This window comes from Puma concolor, chromosome C1, assembly GCF_028749965.1.
Source record: "Puma concolor isolate L17-30 chromosome C1, mPumCon1.1.hap2, whole genome shotgun sequence".
Classification (NCBI taxonomy): domain Eukaryota; kingdom Metazoa; phylum Chordata; class Mammalia; order Carnivora; family Felidae; genus Puma; species Puma concolor.
This window is the reverse complement of record NC_141674.1, coordinates 12,315,151-12,333,835: the sequence shown is the minus strand read 5'-3', so window position 1 is coordinate 12,333,835 and position 18,685 is coordinate 12,315,151. Positions and strand designations below refer to the sequence as shown.

The 18,685-nt window shown below is 55.4% G+C and overlaps 1 protein-coding gene across 1 annotated transcript in view; it reads right to left on the bottom strand.

The window, feature by feature from the left end:
* PADI1 (peptidyl arginine deiminase 1) overlaps positions 1–18,685 on the bottom strand; it is a 38,193-nt gene that overhangs the window by 13,631 nt on the left and 5,877 nt on the right. Inside the window, exons 2-9 of the mRNA XM_086715816.1 lie at positions 7,115–7,295; positions 5,886–5,958; positions 5,197–5,258; positions 3,754–3,871; positions 3,506–3,631; positions 1,660–1,832; positions 1,406–1,509; positions 293–416 (exon numbers count right to left, since the gene is read on the bottom strand). Coding sequence (XP_086571942.1) covers positions 293–416; positions 1,406–1,509; positions 1,660–1,832; positions 3,506–3,631; positions 3,754–3,871; positions 5,197–5,258; positions 5,886–5,958; positions 7,115–7,295 — 961 coding nt within the window. The remainder of the gene's footprint in view (positions 1–292; positions 417–1,405; positions 1,510–1,659; positions 1,833–3,505; positions 3,632–3,753; positions 3,872–5,196; positions 5,259–5,885; positions 5,959–7,114; positions 7,296–18,685) is intronic.

Below are 18,685 nucleotides of genomic sequence, written 5' to 3'. Positions count from 1 at the left end.
CCACAGATTTCCCCCAAGACCTGGGGGCACGGGGGCCAGGGATGGAGGTGAGGCCTCTTGGGACTCCAACTGGGAGAGGACTCTGTCTGGGACCCGAGCATTCGAGGGAACAGGAGAGGGAGAGGGAACAGGCAGTGGGGAAGCGTTTACGGAAGCTGCCTGCGCCTCGCCCCGCCCCCCACCCCCCTGCCCTGACCGAGTCCTGGCTTCTCTAGGGAGACCAAAGCTGTGCAGGCTCCATTTCCCAAAGTCAGGGTGAAGGACAGGGGCTCAGGCCTCCCAGGCCACCCACCTGGATCCAGCGGTCATTTCGATTTTCAATCTGAGGGCAGATGATCAGCTTGCAGTTGGCTTTCAACGCTAGGTCAGACATGTCTTCCAGAAATTTCTTATTTGAGCCATGGGAGTCTACCACACTGCAAAACCCAGGGAGAGGGGAACGTAATGGTGACTTCTGGCAGTGGCCTGGGTCCAGTCGGCGCTGGGCCCCATGTGGCCCCTGGGTTTCGGGGTTCGAACACAGCCCCCGCCCTAGAGAAGGCAGGTGATGTCCCCAGATCATATCCGGTGGTAGGCGCAAGGGGCGGGGCAAGCCCAGGTGGGTGGAGCGCAAAGGCGCCCAGGTGGGTGGAGCCCAAAGGCACCCAGGTGGGTGGAGCCCAAAGGCGGGCCACCAAAACCAGGTGACAGCCACGGAGGAGATGGCGCCGGGGACTGGGTTAAGGTGGCAGCCAGGGGGCAGGGAGCCCCCTCTACTCCTGCCCCTTTGGCCTACACAAAGGAACCAGGGTGGGGTTCGTGAGCAAACGGAAAGAAAGAATTCCCCTCCAAACACCCACAGAGCAAACCTGTTTCTCTACACCATCCCAGCCTTGTGACTTATGTTCCAAGTCAGCTGCGGCCCTTCCCACTGGTCTGACCTCTGACACAGAGGCCTTGAGTGGCCTCTCCCATCAAGGCCCACCTGTCCATGAGGGGACTGACGAGGATTCTGGGCCACACAGGACTAGGATCCCAGGCTGGGCCGGGGCTTACAGCAGCTGGGTCCCGTGTTCTCCTCAGCCCCGCAGCACCCCACGCCAGAGCGAGGCTAGGACTCCCGCAACCCCCGGCTGCTCGAACAGGGCCTGGTCTCACCGCCCGGACTAAGTCTGAGCTGTTCCAGGGCTGCTACAGGCAGGACAGGGTAGAGGCAGGGGTGCTGAAGCTTGAGCCGGTGACCTCAGCTGGGGGCCTTAACCGACCGGCCCAAGCCAGCCTGCTGCTATCCCGTACCCAGCCTGTGCCTGTGGGTGCCCTCGGTGAATCCATCCAGTGAGTGAGGGCCCAGCCCTGGACACGGCATTCTGTTCCTGTCTCTACCGGTCCAGAGACGGTGGGATTGCGCAGGAGGGTGAGGCCTCACCTGCACGCGTACAGCTCCAGGGGGGGCTGGGTGTTGGGGGTCATGATCCAGGGGGCCACGCGGAAGGCCACGGTGTCTGTGAAGAGGGGCACCTCAGGCAGAGTCTGGGGGGGCGAAATGAGAACTAAGTGGGCCCTGCGGGGAGCCCCATCAGGCCTCAAGATCCCCCAGCCCCCAGCCAGCCCGGCCCCGGAGACTCCAGACTGGTCCCCCGAACCCTCAGCCCCCATCCCAGCCACCGGCACGGTTCCTACCCCCGTGTCCACCAGGCTGACACTGAGGGAGACCAGCCCCAAGAAATCAACGTCGGGGAAGGCGAGTCCCTCCACAAAGAAGCTGATCTTCCGCTCCCCCGGCTGCCGCTCAACTTCGTAGGACAGACGCTGAGGTCCCAGTACCTGCTTGTAGTCCTCAAGGGAAGTCCCACCTAGGGGGAGCCAGAGTCAGGGGCCAGTGCTGGGACAAAGGATGGGAGGAAGGACACCAGAGGCCCGGAATCCAGGGCCGAGCCGACTACACCTTCGTGTTAGATCTACTTGGCCGCTCCTCTCTAGCTCGGCCACGCGCAAGCTGTGTGACCTTGGCTCAGTGACTCAACCTCTCTGAGCCTCCGTTCCTCGCCTGTAAAACGGCTGGCAGCATCTCTTGGGATCAGCATAAGCTTTAAGTCAGATACAGGGATAAAAGCAGGCGCCACAACAGGTGCAAAACACCCAAATGCCCATCAACGGAGGAACGGGTGAACAAAATATAGTATGTCCACACAATGGTATGTTTTTCACCCATAAAAAGGAATGAGGCGCTGACACCTGCTACGATGCGGGCGAACCTTGAAAATATTATGCTGAGTGAAAAGCCAGACGCAAAAGGCCACATACTGGATGACTCCGTCGACAGGAAATGTCCAACATCGGTAGATCCGTAGGGACAGAGAGTGGCCAGATCAATGGCTGCCTAGGACTGGGGGCAGGGGAGGGGGAGTGACAGCTGAGAAGTATGAGGTTTTCCCTGGGGGGTGATGACCCTGTCTTGGAACTGGACGGGGGTGGTGTTCGCACAGCCGTGAGGACGTGTCAAGGGCCGCTGAATTATCCACTTTCAAATGGTTAATTTTGTACGATGTGAATTTCACCTTCATTTATTTATGTATTTTTACTTTTTTTTAATGTTTATTCATTTGAGAGAGAGAGAGAGAGAGAGAGAGAGACAGAGCACGAGCAGGGGAGGGACAGAGAGAGAGAAAGAAGAGGACACAGAATCCGAAGCAGGCTCCAGGCTGAGCCGTCAGCACTGAGCCCGACGCGGGGCTCGAACTCACAAACCGCGAGATCGTGACCTGAGCCGAAGTCGGACGCTCAACCGACTGGGCCAGCCAGGCGCCTCCCGCCCCCCCACCCAGCCCCTGCCTTCATTTATTTTTCAAAGTGCCTGGCCCACAGTACTTCTGTCCTGCACCCTTCTGTCCCCCCGGAAGGTGTCTGGGAAATGTCACCCTGGCATGCTCTCACTCACAGCAGGAAAGGCTATCCGTTGACTGACTGAGACTTTGCTCATGTTCCCGTATCACGGTGTTTCCGAGCGGGGCGTCTGCCTGAACTTCCACCAGGGGGACACGAGGAGGAACGTTCGGGCTCCCGCCAGGCTCATTCAGCCACAACAACAAGTTCTGGGTCAGTTTGAACAGAGGACGGTAAGGAGGAAGAGGGAAGGGAAGAGGAGAGACCTCTTGCCATTTATAAAAAGGAGTAAAGGCAGCTCAGGGTTAAGGTCACCCAGCCTGGACGGAGCTCACCCCGTGCTGACCGACTGGAGGAGGGGCTCTGGAGACCTGGGTTTGAAGCCTGCTCCACCCCAGTCGGCTGGGTGACCTGGAGACGGTGAATGCGCGCGCCTGAGCCTCAGTTGGCCCCCTCTGTAAAACGGGACTCGTTTCGGACCCTCCTTCTTAGGTAACATGCGGCGAACCGCTGGAAGATGTCGGAAGATGCCGGTTATGGAAGAGGCCGGAAGGGAGCGGGGATAGGGGTCAGAGAAGAAAAGAGCTTGGGAAGCAGAGAACGAGTGAAGCAGGGGGGAAAGCAGCCCCACCAGGCCACTCACCCCTAGCGCAGAAGACCCCCACTCTTCTGGAATCAGAAAACGGCACATCCAAGACCAGCTTGTGGGTGTCGAAGAGGCTGTCTGGGCCGTCGCAGCTCAGCACCATGGGGGACATGTCCTGCAGGTCTGGAGAGAGTGGCACCTGGAGACCACTCTCCCTGCACCCCACCCACAGGCTCCCCCCTCCACCCCGCAAGCCTCCACCACCCCCCCCCACCCACACACACACACACACCCCAGTCACACACCATCCAGTGTTGCCAGCTGGCTGTTGGTGAGGTCGGGCCCCGCGGACACGACACTGTCCCGGTCACAGTTCACCAGCAGGACAGCCCCATAGCCCTCAGGGCCCCAGCGCCAGGTTTTCTGTGGCAAAACAAGAGACTGGGGGGTCAGTGGGACCCAGATGGCCTGGGAAGGGGCTCTGGAGCTGGCTAGAGCTGGCTGCTTCTTTAAAACGGAGACTGCTGTATTCTGGGTTTGCTTAAAGATTTAAAGAGGCATCGTAGATGTGGGGACTGGCGTTTCAGGTGTCTAGACCCAGATCCACCCCACTCTTGTATAGTGAACAACCTGGGCAACCATACCCAGGGGCCTCACCCGGCCATTACACTGGAGGAGGAAGGGTGGTGTCGCCATATCCAGAAACAACCTCCACCAACCTGCTGGGTTTTGGCCCTGCCTGGGGGACAGAGGCTACCTCCCCCCGACCTTGATGGGGCTGGACAATCCCAGGGAAACTTTCTCCGTCTCAGCACTGTCCTGGGCCCTGTCGCATAGACATCTCTGGCACCTACCCTCAGTCCTGCAGGCCCTGCAAAGAGGTCTAAGCTGAGGTGGGAAAGATAGCTGGAGCCCCGCCTCTGGTCGCAGCTCTCCCTGACACACCTCCACTTAATGCCCACCAGACCCCACAAGGCAGGGCTCCCTTGCCCCATTTCACAGAGAAGGAAAGAAACGCTCTGGGAAATGAGCCTTAAGTCCCATAGGTCAGATTCAAACTCCTATGGGGAACTTCAGAGGGCCATTGCTAACCCATATGGCACTCTTGTCCACCTTTCTGGGTAAATGTTGCCCTGTGCTTGGGCACTAGACATGACTTGTATCATAGCCCCACTCACCCGCTTAGCCAAGCAACCTTGTGCAGTGAACAACCTGCGCAGCCATCCATGGCTACCCTTCCCCATCTTGTCCTCAAAGTCTGTCCCTGTGGCCCAGGCTTTCTCTCTAGGGTCTTTCCCTATAAACTATACCTTCTACCCTTCCAGGATGGCTTCCAGACACTTGCCCTGCGGTAATGTCTCGAACTCATGCCACCCTCCTCCTCACTCTCTGGGGTCTAACTGAGGCTGTCGCCCCAGCCTCCTCTGTCAGAAGCCTTCAGTCAGTCACTCAGCGACCTTTTATGAAGCACCTACCACGTCTGGGGGTCCAAATACAGCCAAGGAAATAGAAGGCGCATCAAGCAAAAGACCCAATCCCAACTCCAAAGTGGCACAAGAGAGGCTCAGAGAGGGTCTCACGGGAGTCACGCAGCATGTCGATCGCACGGTGGAAGTGACGCCCACCCGCGCCCGTTTGGCAGGTCCCCACATGGGTTCCCTATACTCTCGGCTACCACAGGCCCTAGGACCCACCACCCCAGGTTTGCCTGTCGACCGTGCCATCTGGGAGAGCCAGGAGACTGTCACCTTGTCGTAGTGGTTCCTCTTCACCTTGCCCGTGCGACCCGTGTCGACGTCCAGGGACACATCTGAAAAGGGATGGAGTGGGGCTGCCAAGGGCTCACCCGCTCCCGTCACCAGACCCAGGACATCCCGGCCGAGGCAAGCTTTGCTCATGAGACCCAGGAAGCCCTGTTCTGGGGACCATACCCAACGCCTGGGAGGCCGGGGGGCCGTGTGGCCGCGCCCCCTGGTTCTGGATATTGGAGGGACCCAGTCTCGGGCTCTTGAAGTGCATGCTCCGGGCGGCCCTGACTCTGGCAGTCGGGACGAGGCCCGGGTTCTAGGTGCTGGCTCTGCAGTCCTCGGAGCTCTGCCCGGGCTCTGGCCGAGGGCAGCTCGTGGCTCAGGGAATCTTGGGGTTCCGACAGCGTGACATGTGGGAGAAAGGCCTCCAGAGAAAGGAGGCCTATGGTGGGTCTAGCTGGTGACCTGTGGGCAGTGCAGTTTCTAGATTCTGGTGGCCCTAAGTCATCGCTGGGTCTCCGTCCCTGAGGTTCTAGAACGAATGGAAGGCCTCTGAAGAAGCTCCTTGCTGGTGGAGGAAGATGGCCATGGGCCTTGCACTGAGGGGTTCCCCTAAGACCCTCAGGGGGGCAACAAGGAGGGGGGAGGGGATATGGGGGAGCCGGGGGGGGGGTGCGGGCAGTACTTACCGACAGCGGTAAGGTAAAGCACGCTGTGGCCCAGGGCGCCAGCCTCCTGCCCCCCGAAGTAGGAGACCTTCACCTGTGGGGACATCGTCAGCCCTGAGCCAGCACGGCCACCCCTTCAGAGGTGGCAGTGGCAGAGGGAGTAGGAGGGACGGTCCTGCTGAGAGGTGGGGACCCCTGGGCACCCCAAGACGCTCCCCGCCGCAGAAGGTCCAAGATTCACAGTCTCCCGGCTTGGACTCAGGGCTGCCTTCCCGGCTAGAGAGGCTGTGCCTGGCTCCCCGGTCCAGGGCCGGGCTGAAGGAGCAAGCAGGGCCCGGCCGTGCGGGGCGCATCCCAGAGGGAGCAACGAGACCCTCGGGAATCCGTGGAGACGTCAAAGAGGACGAGGGAGGGAAGGGGCCGCCAACGCCATTGACGGAGGCAAGTTACTCGGCCTGTCTAGCCGTCTGTGTCTTCTTCTGGAAAATGGGACATCCCCCCAATAAAAGCCCATGGTCATGGCTTCTCCCACGGCCCGGAACGCACGCCAAGGGCTCCACCCAGGGAGTCCAGGCCCCCAACACGGCCCCAGGAGTCCAGGCCCATCCACAGTGGGGCCACTCCGGCCCCCTCCCCCCGCTGCGGGCATGCAGCTAGAAAGCAGAGGAGGTAGGTAGGATTTGAACCCTTGGCAGGCTCCAGGGCCCCTGCTCTGGAGGGGGAGAACAGCCGCACAGCCTCTGCCTCTTGCCTGTCGGGGGAGAAGGGGCCGAGTCAGTGACCCAGTGGGTCGCCGTGCGTGCCGTGGGTGCCCGGGGGTGAGTGACGAGGGCGTGACCCGCGAAGGAGAGAAGCCTTCCTTCTCCCTTCGCTACGGGGACACACACACATCCAGGAAGGCACCTGCGTCTGCGTGCACGCGCGCGTGCGTGGGCCCGCGGTGTTGCTGCGGGGTCCCGCCCGCTACGGGGGCTTGTTTCCGGGTCTGTGTGTAGGCCGGGCACGGGGCTTAGTGGGGAAGTGCTTGTGAACTTGAGGGGACGCGCAGGCGGGCTGTTTTTATGGGCGTATCCATCCGCGCGTGTACGTGTGACGTTGCGTGTGCGGGGTGTCTGTGGAGCTGGATCGGGACGCGTTACGTGGACGGAGGTGTCAGAGGGTGATACGTGGGTGGCGTTGAGCTTGCGTGGGGGTTGGGAGATGCAGCCTCTGACTGTGGAGACGAGGGCGGGGACGGGGGGGTCGCTTACCTTGAGATCATGTAAGGCCTTACTGGCCGCGTCCACGGATACGGTCACATCCACGTTGGCGTCCAGGGGCCAGCGGGTCTTGCCTGTGGGCACTGTCACCCGTGCTGGGTCATAGATCACGAACACCTCCACTCCGGGGCTCCCGGAGACCCCGAAGGTCTCGGCACCCTTGGGCACATCACTGATAGAAAGGAGAGAGGGCGGTTTCCGGGGGACTCAGGACGGAAGCTGCAGCAGGGTAGTGGGGGCTGGGGCAGCCAAGCGACACAAGCCTCAGCACCCCCTAACCTGCCACTGGCCAGGAGACCAGCCCAGCTGTGCATCAGACAGCCTGGACTCCATCCCAGCTCCCCACTGATTCCCCAGGACCCCGCCCTGGGCACCTTGTCCTCTGGCCTCAGTCTCCCCGACTGTAACCTGAGGGGTTGGAGCAGAGCATTGGCTCTAGTGACAGGGCCCCTTCAGCGGACCCCGGGTGGAATCCAAGAGGCCGCGGGGCATGGAGCTGAGCCACGGTTTTAACCCCCGCACGCTGACAGTGGTCCCCGAGGCTCCAGAGAGCGGAGACCGCCAACCTCTGGAGACCCCACCCCCCACCCCAAGGCTTCCCGTTCTGATACTTGCAAATTCTCCAACCCAACAGGGAACCCACTTGGCCATCCACCTCGCACCACCTGACGGCCGGGCAGCCTCCTCACTGGTCTCCCTGGCCCCACCCGTGCCCCCTCTGTTCCACACACAGCACACTTGAGCAGATTGTGCTGTTCCTTCGCTCAAAAGCCGTGGCTCCTGTCCCACAGTAGCTTACCAGGCCCCCTGTGATGTGCCCCCTGCCACCTCCCTGACCTTCTCCTCCCCCACTCTGCTCCCCCTCATCCTCTCTGCTCCAGCCACATTGACCTCCCTGCTGGTCCATGAAGCTGCCAGTCTGTCCTGCCTCAGGGCCTTTGCACTGACTGTTTCCTCTGCATAGGATGCTCTTCCCCCAGATATCCACAGGGCTCATTCCCTTACCCTCTTCAGGGTTCTGCTTAAAGGTCGCCTTCTCAGTGAGCCCCCATCACTCCATTTAATGCTGCACCTTGTCCCCACCTTCTCCCCCTCCACCCTATCCCTCTCACTCCGCTCTGATAGCTGGGCCCCAGGGTTCCATGAGGCTCTTGGCCAGGCGGAGCCCATACCCTAGAGGGGAAGTTGAACAACAGAACTATGCGTCAGTGTTTCTCCGTCCCCCTACATGTCAGGGCTCTTCCCTGCCGTTCCCCAGGACAGAGCCATCAGCCTCAAGGCTCAAGGTCAAGCCCACTTGCAGACGTCCACCTGTCTGCAAAGATGCTGGGCCAGAGGGGTCCTGCCTCTATCCTTTCCTGGGCTGCTGAGAACCCAGCCAGATATTAAACCCTCTGGAGAAACCAGACACCCCTCCGAAACCGCCACCACGGTCACCTGCGCCCATCAAACTGCCTCCATTGACAATGTTGATGGGGGTTGTAGTGATAAGAACCCCAAGTCCCACTCAGTGCCTGGCTCCCTGATGCTCAGCACGGCCCTGCAAGGCAGTTATCACTGTCCTCATTTCTCAGAGGCAGCCGGGACAGAGAAGAGACTGGAGCCCTGCAGGCCGCTGGCCAGACCCGCCCCCGCCACCCCCACTCGTCCCCATGAGCCATGGTACCTTCGGGAACCCCCATCTCGCGCGCCCTTCGTCCTCGTTTAAACAGTTAGCACGGGAACCCAAGTACCCCCTGATCTTCACCCTCTGATCTGACCCCGCCTCCCATCCGCCCCCACTCCCGGACCATCCCATGTGCCACCAGGTGTGCGGGGGGGGGGGGTGGTGGGGGGGGCGGCTCATCACGTCTCAGAGTGTTTCCTTGACCTTCCTGCAGCCTCAGAAACCTGCTCCCCACAGTGGGCAGCGTCCCCTTGCAGCCCTCTCAACGGTGGCCAGTTCCCCCTCACTCCCCCCCGACCGGGCCCAAAGGTGGGTGGGGGTCCTGCGTGCTCTTTCTTCCCTGTCACTTCCAGATCGTTGTCACTCTGCCCTCATTCCTGGAGGGGGCCGACGTCTGCCCCTACCTACAATTTCAGAAGCCAGGTGGGTGATGGGCCGGCACCGGGCATCCCAGTGCCTGACCTCCTTCCCCAGCGACCCTGTCCTCCACCCTCTCCCAGGGCAGACCCTAGACTTTGTCATCACTGAGAACTGCGCCCACCACAGACTCCCCTACCAGCAGCCCGGGGATTCCTCCTGCCCACCTGCCAGCTCCCTCCCCTAACACACCAGCCCCATGAAGCCCCCAGCTCCGCAGCCACTGAAGGGGGAGCCCTCACCATCCCCCCTGGGCAGCCTGTTCTCCCTCCCCTTCGCAGGCTTAGAGTCCCTAGCCTGTGTCACAGTCACTCCCCGGCACCGCTTGACTCTCTGCGCCCTTGCTCTCCATCCGACTGCCTAAGCACCGCCCCCGCCCCCGTCAAACTGCCTCCCTCCCCACTGTGCACCTGCACCCACACAGTTGACCACAGCCCACCCAGATTCGCCATCACTGTCCTCAAGGGACCCTTGTCACTGCCCAGCAGCCTTACAACATTTCTGGGGGCTGGACAGCCTGGGAGGGAGGGGCTAGGGTGTCAGGCCGATTTTGGGGTTCCATCTCCAGAGTTCCGGCTCTGAGCCCCGGGGCCAGGCTTTGGGGCCTGGGCTCTGCGTTCTGACGTCCAAGTGGAACCCGGGTGTGGCCCTAGAATGACCTGGTGCTCAAGATGGGGACAGGACTGGGCCGCCCCAAATTTCTCCCCCCGCTTCTTGCCTACGACCCATCTGCCTGAGGTGGAGGGGCCTTCGTCTCTTCGGCTCCCTTCCTTTACAGGAAAACGCCTCAGAAGTTGAGTGTGCTTGCTGTCCGACTCTGTCTCCCTGTGGTCCCTGTGACCTGCCACTAATCCGGGACGTAAATGTGGACTGATGTTTTCATTTGTGTCCAAGAAGAAAATGGAAGGAGGGGGCGCCTGGGTGGCTCAGTCGGTTGAGCGTCCGACTTCGGCTTTAATTTTTAATCTGCATTAATCTCCTTTCCTTCATCAATAAAGCAATGAATGTGAGTCCTGGTTTGTAGCCTTTGCCAATTTCTGTGGTACAGAGGCTTCCAGCAACAGCCACATTCAAGTTGCCAATGTAACATCAATGAATTCAGAGTTGCAAAGAAATACACAATCACGCCTGATGTGTAACTAGTTCTCCCGGACGGACGGACGGAGGTGAATGATGTCGGGGCATAGATCGCAGTAGAGTCCAGTAACATCGTAAGGAAGCGGTGCGTTTTGAGTTGTTACCGTTGTTTTAAATATGCTTTACTTGATTGCAAACATGTAGAGTTTCATTTTAAATACTGTCATGCCTGTGTTTAGCAGCAGGCTGGTAAACTTCCTAAAAATGGGCAATGAGGTGCTCTTAGGGAAGGACCCTGCCATACTGCTAAAAATAGGCCCTGTTCACCTCTCTCCTAGCCTTCTCCAAAGGAATTCACAGCCCTTACCAGGTGACGTGCCCTGGGGAAAAGGAAATAATCAGACTTTTCTGGTTTTAGTAGACACTGGCTCTGAACTGAGGCTAATTCCAAGAGACCCACACGTCACGGCCACCTGCCAGTCAGAGCAGAGGCTTTTAGCAGTCAGGTGATCAATGGGGTTAGCTCAGGTCCAGCTCCCAGTGGGTCTAGTGGGTCTCCAAACCCATTCTATTGGGGGGTGGGGGTTATCCCCAAACCCATTCTATTGGCGGGGGGTTATCCCCCAGACCCGGAACACGTAATTGGAGGAGACACCCAACGACAGGCAGGGCCACCTTACAGACATTCCTATGAGTGTGTCCCAGGGGGCTCCAGCCCACCTGGCCCCAGGGCTTGGTGCTCAGTCCTCTCTGGTGACACTCATCCCCTTGGTGATCTCCACCTGCCACACTGAGATGCTTAGAAACCCCACTTTCCGTCTCCAGACCCTTATAGTGAACTGTTTTTTGAACATCTCCCTTAGGTGAGTAACAGGCATTTTAAATTTAATGTGTCTGTATATAAGCATAAAGGGAACAATCCAGCAAGAAGATACAATGTTAAATATTTATGTCCCCAACATGAGGGCACCCAAGTACATGCAGCAGCTAATAACCAACATAAAGAAGGTAATTGATGGTAACACAATAATAGTAGGGGACTTTCACACCCCTCTTACACCAATGGACACATCATCCAAATAGAAAATCAACAAGGCAACAGTGGCTTTGGATGACCCATTGGACCAGATGGATCTAACAGATATATTTGGAACATTCCATCTTAAAAGAGCAGAATACACATTCTTCTCAAGTACACGTGGAACGTTCCCCAGAATAAATCACATATTAGGCCACCAAACAAGCCTCAACAAATTCAGAAAGACTGTAGTCATACCATATATCTTTTCTGATCACAACACTATGAAACTAAAAATCAACCACAAGAAAAAATCTGGAAAGAACACAAATACTTGGAGGTTACATAACACACTTCTAAACAAAGAATGTTTCAATGAATGAAACAAGAAATCAAAGAGGAAATTAAAAAGAAATACCTAGAGACAAATGAAAATGAAAACACAACTGTCCAAAATTTTCAGAATGCAGCAAGAGTGGTTGTAAGAGGGAAGTTTATGGCAGTACAAGCCTCACTCAAGAAGCAAGAAAAATCTCAACTAAACAATGTAACCTTACACCTAAAGGACCTAGAAACTAAAAAACAAACAAAACTCAAAACCAGTAGAAGGAAGGTAATGATAAAGATCAGAGCCAAAACAAAGTAGAAACTAAAATAACAATTGAACACATCAATGAAACCAGGAGCTGGCTCTTTGAAAAGATCAACAAAATTGATAAACCTTTAGCCAGACCTAAAAGAGAGAGAGAGAGAGAAAACTCAAATAAACAAAATCAGAAACAAAGAGGAGAAATAACAAGGGACACAACAGAAATACAAAGGATTATAAGAGAATATTATGAAAAATTACATGCCAACAAACTGGAAAACCTAGAAGAAACGGATGAATTCCTAGAGATATACAACCTACCAAAAATGAAACAGGAAGAGACAGAAAAATCGAACAGAACAATAGCCAGCAATGAAATTGAATCAGTAATAATAAAATAAAATAAAGCTCCCAACAAACAAAAGTCCAGGATCAGATGGCTTCACAAGTGAATTCTACCAAACATTCAAAGAAAAGCCAATACCTGTTCTACACAAGAGAAACGGAAAAGACCGTATTATCGTTTCAAGAGAAGCAGAAAAGGCATCTGACAAAGTTCAACATCCATTTGTGACAAAACCCCTCAACATGTAGGTTTAGAGTTAACATACGCCAACATAATAAAGGCCTTAAATAGAAACCCACAGCTATGATCATACCCTATGGGGAAAAACTGAGAGCCTTTTCCCGAAGGTCAGAAACGAGACGAGGACATCACTCTCCCCACTTTTATTCAACATGGCACTGGAAGTCCTAACCACAGCAACCAAGCAACAAAAAGAAAAAAGCATCCATATTGGTAAAGAAGAAGTAAAATTGTCATGATCCTCAGACGACATGATACCGTATGTTTAAAACCCTAAAGGCTCCACCAAAAAACTACCAGAGCTGATAAATGGATTCAGTAAGGCTGCAGGGTACAAAATCAATATACAGAAATCGGTTGCATTTTTAGACGCTAATAATGAAGCAGCAGAAAGAGAAATTAAGAAAACAATTCCATTGACAATTGCACCAAAAATAGTAAAATACCTAGGAATAAACTTAACCAGGGAGGTGAAAGACCTGTAGTCTGTTAACTATAAAACACTGATGAAAGAAATTAAAGATGACACAACCAAATGAAAAGATATTCCGTGCAGCTGAATTGGAAGAACAAATCTTGTTGAAATGTCCATACTTTCCAAAGCAACCTACGGATTTAATACAATCCAAAGTACCAACAGCATTTTTCACACAATAGAACAAATAATCCTAAAATCTGTATGGAACCACAGAAGACCCTGAATAGCCAAAATGATCCTGAAAAAGAAGAACAGAATTAGAAGTATCAAAATTCCAGATATCAAGATATACTACCAAGCTATAGTAATCAAAACGGTGTGGAACTGGCACAAAAAGAGACACGTTGATCAATGCAACAGAATAGAGAATCCAGAGGGGCGCCTGGGTGGCTCAGTTGGTTGGGCGTCCGACTTTGGCTCAGGTCATGATCTCGCGGTTTGTGGGTTCGAGCCCCGCGTCGGGCTCTGTGCTGACAGCTCAGAGCCTGGAGCCTGCTTCGGATTCTGTGTCTCCCTCTTTCTCTGTTCCTCCCCTGCTCATTCTCTGTCTCTCTCTGTCTCTCAGAAATAAAATAAACGTTAAAAAAAATAAAAAAAGAATAGAGAATCCAGAAAAAAAAAAACCCACAGTTATATAGTCAATTAAACTTCAACAAAGGAGGCAAAAATATGCACTGGGGGAAAAGACAGTCTCTTCAACAAATGGTATTGGGAAAACAGGACAGCAACACGCAAAAGAATGAAACTGGACCACTTTCTTATACCATCCACAAAAATAAAATCAAAATGGGCTAAGGACCTAAATGTGAGACCTGAAACAATAAAATTCCTAGAAGAGAACATAGGCAGTCATTTCTCTGACATCAGCCATAGCTGCACTTTTCTAGATATGTCTCACGAGGCAAGGGAAACAAATGCAAAAATCGGCTCTTTGACCACAGCAACATAAAATACTTCTGCACAGCAAAGGAAGCAATCAACAAAACTAAGAGACAACCTACTGAGTGGGAGAAGATGGTTGCAAGTGGCATATCTGATAAAGGGTTAGTATCCAAAATATGTAAAGAACTTATACAACTCAACCCCCCCAAAAAAACAAATAATCCAATCAAAAATGGGCGGTAGACATGAACAGGCATTTCTCCAAGAAAGACATCCAGATGGCCAACAGACAGGTGAAAAGATGCTCCACATCACTCATCATCGGGGAAATGCAAATCGAAACTACAGTGAGAGAAGCTCCTGGGTGGCTCAGTCAGTGGATGTCCAGCTCTTGATTGTGGCTCAGGGCATGATCTCAGGGTTGTGGGATCGAGCCCTGCATTGGGCCCTGAGCTGAGCACGGAGCCTGCTTAAGATTCTCTCTCCCCCTCTCTCTCTTCCCTTCGCCTGCTTGCTCTCTAAGAGAAAGAAAGAAAGAAAGAAAGAAAGAAAGAAAGAAAGAAAGAAAGAAAGAAAGAAAAAGATATCACCTCACACCTATCAGAATGGCTAAAATCAAAAACAAGAAATAACAAGCTCTGGCAAGGATGTGAATGCGAACTTTTTGCGTTTTGGTGGGAACGCAAACTGGGGCAGCCACTCTGGAAAACAGTACGGAGGTGAGTCAAAAAAACTAAAAATAGAATTACCATAGGATCCCATCATCCCCCTATTGAGTGTTTACCCAAGCAACACGAAAACACGAATTTGAAAAGGTACACGCGCTGTCGCAGTGTTATTTACCAATCGCCAAATTATGGAAGGAGCCCAAGTGTCTATCACTAGACGAACAGTAAAGAAGACGTGCTACCGACACGTGTCGTATACACATGTGCACAGTGGAATATTAGTGAGCCATAAGAAAGGACAAATCTTGCCGTACATGAACGTGGCTGGATCTAGAAAGTACAACGCCACGTAACATAAGGGCGGATACCAAACGATTTCAGTCATAGGTGGAATTTAAGAAACAAAACAGAGGAACAAAGAAAAAAAAGAGAAAGAAAGCGAAAAAACAGACTCTGAACAAAAAACCTGATGGTTGCCAGAAGGGAGGTTACCCGTGGGGGGATGGGGGAAATAGCGGATGGGAGGGAGAACATACTTATCAAACGGAGCACTGACGGGCGTACAGAATTGTTGGGTCGCTGTATCGTGCACCTGGAACTAGCCAACACTGCATGTTAACTATACTGGAATAATTAAAAGAAGGGGGAAAAAAAGACCTCCTACTCTAGAAAACGATAATAATAGAAATAAATAAGTAAATAAATGTAAAGCGTCCAAAACCACACTCCTACTTCCCCACCCCTGCCCCGTCCAAACATGCCCAACACCTTGCACTGCTTCTCCGTCCTCAAGTGCATCCTGGGGTGCCCCCCCTCCCCCCTTCCCTCCCACTCACACTCAGCACCCCAGCAGACCCTAACGCCTCCACGTCCACATCATCTCCAGAGCTGACACTCTCACCTCCTCCACAGCTAACGCCCTGGTGTGGACCACCAATTGCTTTCACGCGGATTTTGTAAAATGGCTGATCTCCTGCCGCCCTCGGTCTGTTCTCGACATGCTTTTCTTTTTTTTTTTTTTTTTTAAGCCACGGTGTCCCTCCTGCTCGTAAGCCTTCCACAGATCCTCTGTGGTCTGCCCCCAACTGGCTTCCTGGCCATGTGACTCCTCTCCCCCTCCCAAAAACCCACCTCCTTGCTCCCCCTCCGGCACGCTCGGCTCACTCCCACCCCAGGCCCTTTGCACGTGCAGTTCTCGTTAATCACAATGTTCGGCTCGCAGATATCCACCGGGGCCTCGCTCCCTCAGCTCCTTCTCCGAGACATCGTCTCTGCCCAATTTAGGACAGTGCGATAGAGAGGACACCACGAACCCCATGCTCCCTAGCCCCGTGACCCAACGTCATTGCACCCGACATCTGCCCATTTTGACACATTTGCTTCTTGCCTGCACCTCCCGTTTCTCCCTCTAGCTGTTTCCCCCCCACACACACACACACTTGACTCTCTCTAATGCTGCTGTCACCTGAGCACCCAGCTCAGCGCCTGGCCTGGAGCGAGAGCACAATGACCCCTTGTGTTCGGGATAAACCCTGGAACCCAAGACTGCCCTGGATTTGAATCCAAACCTCCTGGCCCCAGAGCCTGGGCCCGCTCATCCCGAGAGCGAGTAGGCGTGAGCCCCGGGCCCCCAGCTGGCGGCAGAAAGGTTCCCGGCTCGTGGGAGCCTTTCAAGGGGAGCGGGGTTCCGGGGGGCCAGTCCCCGGCTTTGGGCAAAAGTTGACATTTCCAAGTCACGGCCCTGGCGCAAAGCTCCCTATTTGGAGTAAGAAATAATAGAAACAGCGAGGACAACAACGGGGACAAAAGAAGAGGGGCGAAGAGCGGACCTTCCGAGCCCAGCCTGCTCCTCGCCCCCCACCTTGCTCAGTCACTGCGTCTCAGCGCGCAATCTCCGGGGTGCCGGGAGTCCGGGCTCGGTTTCTCTCCTCCCTGCAGGCGGCAGATGAGTCCCTCAACGGCCGCCTCTGCAGGTCTCCCCTGCCCTGTGCCCACCCACCCGCCTTCCAGGTTCTGTCACTCACATCCAGGCAACTTCCCGTGCCTGGGCTGCCTCTCGGGATGGAAAAGGTGTAAAAGAGCCAAGGCTATCCCACCAGGAGCTTCGCAGACTGGGAGGGAGAGGGAGAGAACCCCCAGAGGGGCTGCTGTTTCTCCCTGGTGCCCACACTGGGCAGCTGACGCCAGGCAGGCACTTGCCGCCTCAGATTCTCATTCGATGCCATCCGCCACCCACGAACCCGAGCCCCGGGCTTCGATGAGAGGGTTCGCAGCGCCCTTTCCTCATCGCTGAGGCTCCCGGATCTGCGGGCGGGGCCGTGGATGCAGGGCGGCTCTTGGGGGTGTCGCCAGCGGGCGTGGGAGGTTGTGGCGAGCTCCGGGCCCACCCGCGGCGGCAGCAGGAGCCTCTCAGGTCCCACCTACCCGCCTGCTTGCCTCCAGGGGAGTCTCACCCCGCAGCCCCCAGATCCAGCCCAAACTCACAGTCAGGTGAGGTAATGGGTTTGAAAGCACCCCTTAGATCAGAGGGTCTGAGTCATTACCATACATGTAACCACTGTTGTCTTTATCATCATTTCCGGGGCCCTGCCCTTGCCCTCTGCTTCCCCAGCGCCCTTCTCCTGTCTCTGCAGGGGCGGGGGATGAGGACGGGGAAGGGGGAGGAGAAACCTTCTGCGTGCTCGAAGACCCGTTTCAAATGCCACCTCTTCGGTGGAGGGAATTGTGGGCTCCGTGCGGAGCGTGGTGGGCGCCCTCAAACCTGGTCACTCCACTGCCCTGGGCCTCTATTTTCCCCCTCTGTAAAATGGGCTTGATCCAGGGGCGCCTGGGTGGCGCAGTCGGTTAAGCGTCCGACTTCAGCCAGGTCACGATCTCGCGGTCCGTGAGTTCGAGCCCCGCGTCGGGCTCTGGGCTGATGGCTCGGAGCCTGGAGCCTGTTTCCGATTCTGTGTCTCCCTCTCTCTCTGCCCCTCCCCCGTTCATGCTCTGTCTCTCTCTGTCCCAAAAAAAATAAATAAATATTGAAAAAAAAAAAATGGGCTTGATCCAAAGAGCTACTCCCTAGGGCTGTTGGAGGGATTCCATGAGATGATGCATTTAGAGCGCTTGGCACACCGTGGGCACTTAAGAGGCATGAGGTTGCCATTGTCACCGTTAACCTTTGCTCCCCCCAGAGCCCCCTACCAGCCCAGGCCACTCGGGCCAGATCCCGGTGTCCTCTCCTTCGTGTTCCCACGGCACTGGTTCACACCTGCCCTGGGGTCCGTTCACGGTTCGTCTGTGTCGCCCAGAGCAGCGTCCTGCCTGACTCACCCTGCACGCCCCCGCTCCCCACGCTCCAGCCCGGGCCCGGGGGACCAGGTTAATAAAGAGGCTGCAAGGAGAACAGAGTAGATTCCTAGAGAATCTCGCAGAAGGAGGCGCAGAGGGCGTGTGCCCACCCCCCTGGTAGGGCATAAGGGTGGCATGTGCCACAGGTAATACTGAGGTGGGGTGGACCGGGGGTGGCATTTTCAAGCACCTACCATGGGCCAGGCACGTGCTCAGTGTTTGATGCTCATGATCTCATCCATCCTCGCAACAACCCTCCCCTGTATGTGCTGCTGTCCTCATTTAGCAGATGAAGACACCTCAGAGAGGTTAAGTAACTTTCCCAGGGTCACACAGCTGGCAAAGGGAGGAGGAGGGAGCAGCAGGTTTGTCTTCTCTCTTGTGCTGTCCTGGCTGACGTTAAAAGGAACGCGGGTGCCCTGAGCACGTCCCCAGCGGGGACCGGAAGGATGAGATCGCTGGGGAAGAGACAGGAAGGGAAAAGGACAATGTTGAAACTTTGCAACATGAGCTCCTCGGTTTGGTTCCTCGGCAGTGGACAGGCGAGGCCTAGGGCAGCATGTGGGGCACTGAGTCAGGAAAGTCATGTCCCCTCCTCCCACACACGCACCTGAACTTTACAGGGGTGAGGTCAGGGAAGGCCAAGAGGGCAGCACCCGGGAACTCCTGGCTCCTGCCTGCCCTAAAACAACGAGCCTGTGAAGTATCTGCAGAAGGCGCGGGTCAGAAAGGGATCTCGGAGATCATCTTGGCCCGCCTCCTGCCCGTGGTAGGGCTCTATGCTTGAACACTTCTTATGACAGACAACTCACTCTCTCACACCCCTTTGTGTTTTGACAGCTCAGGTA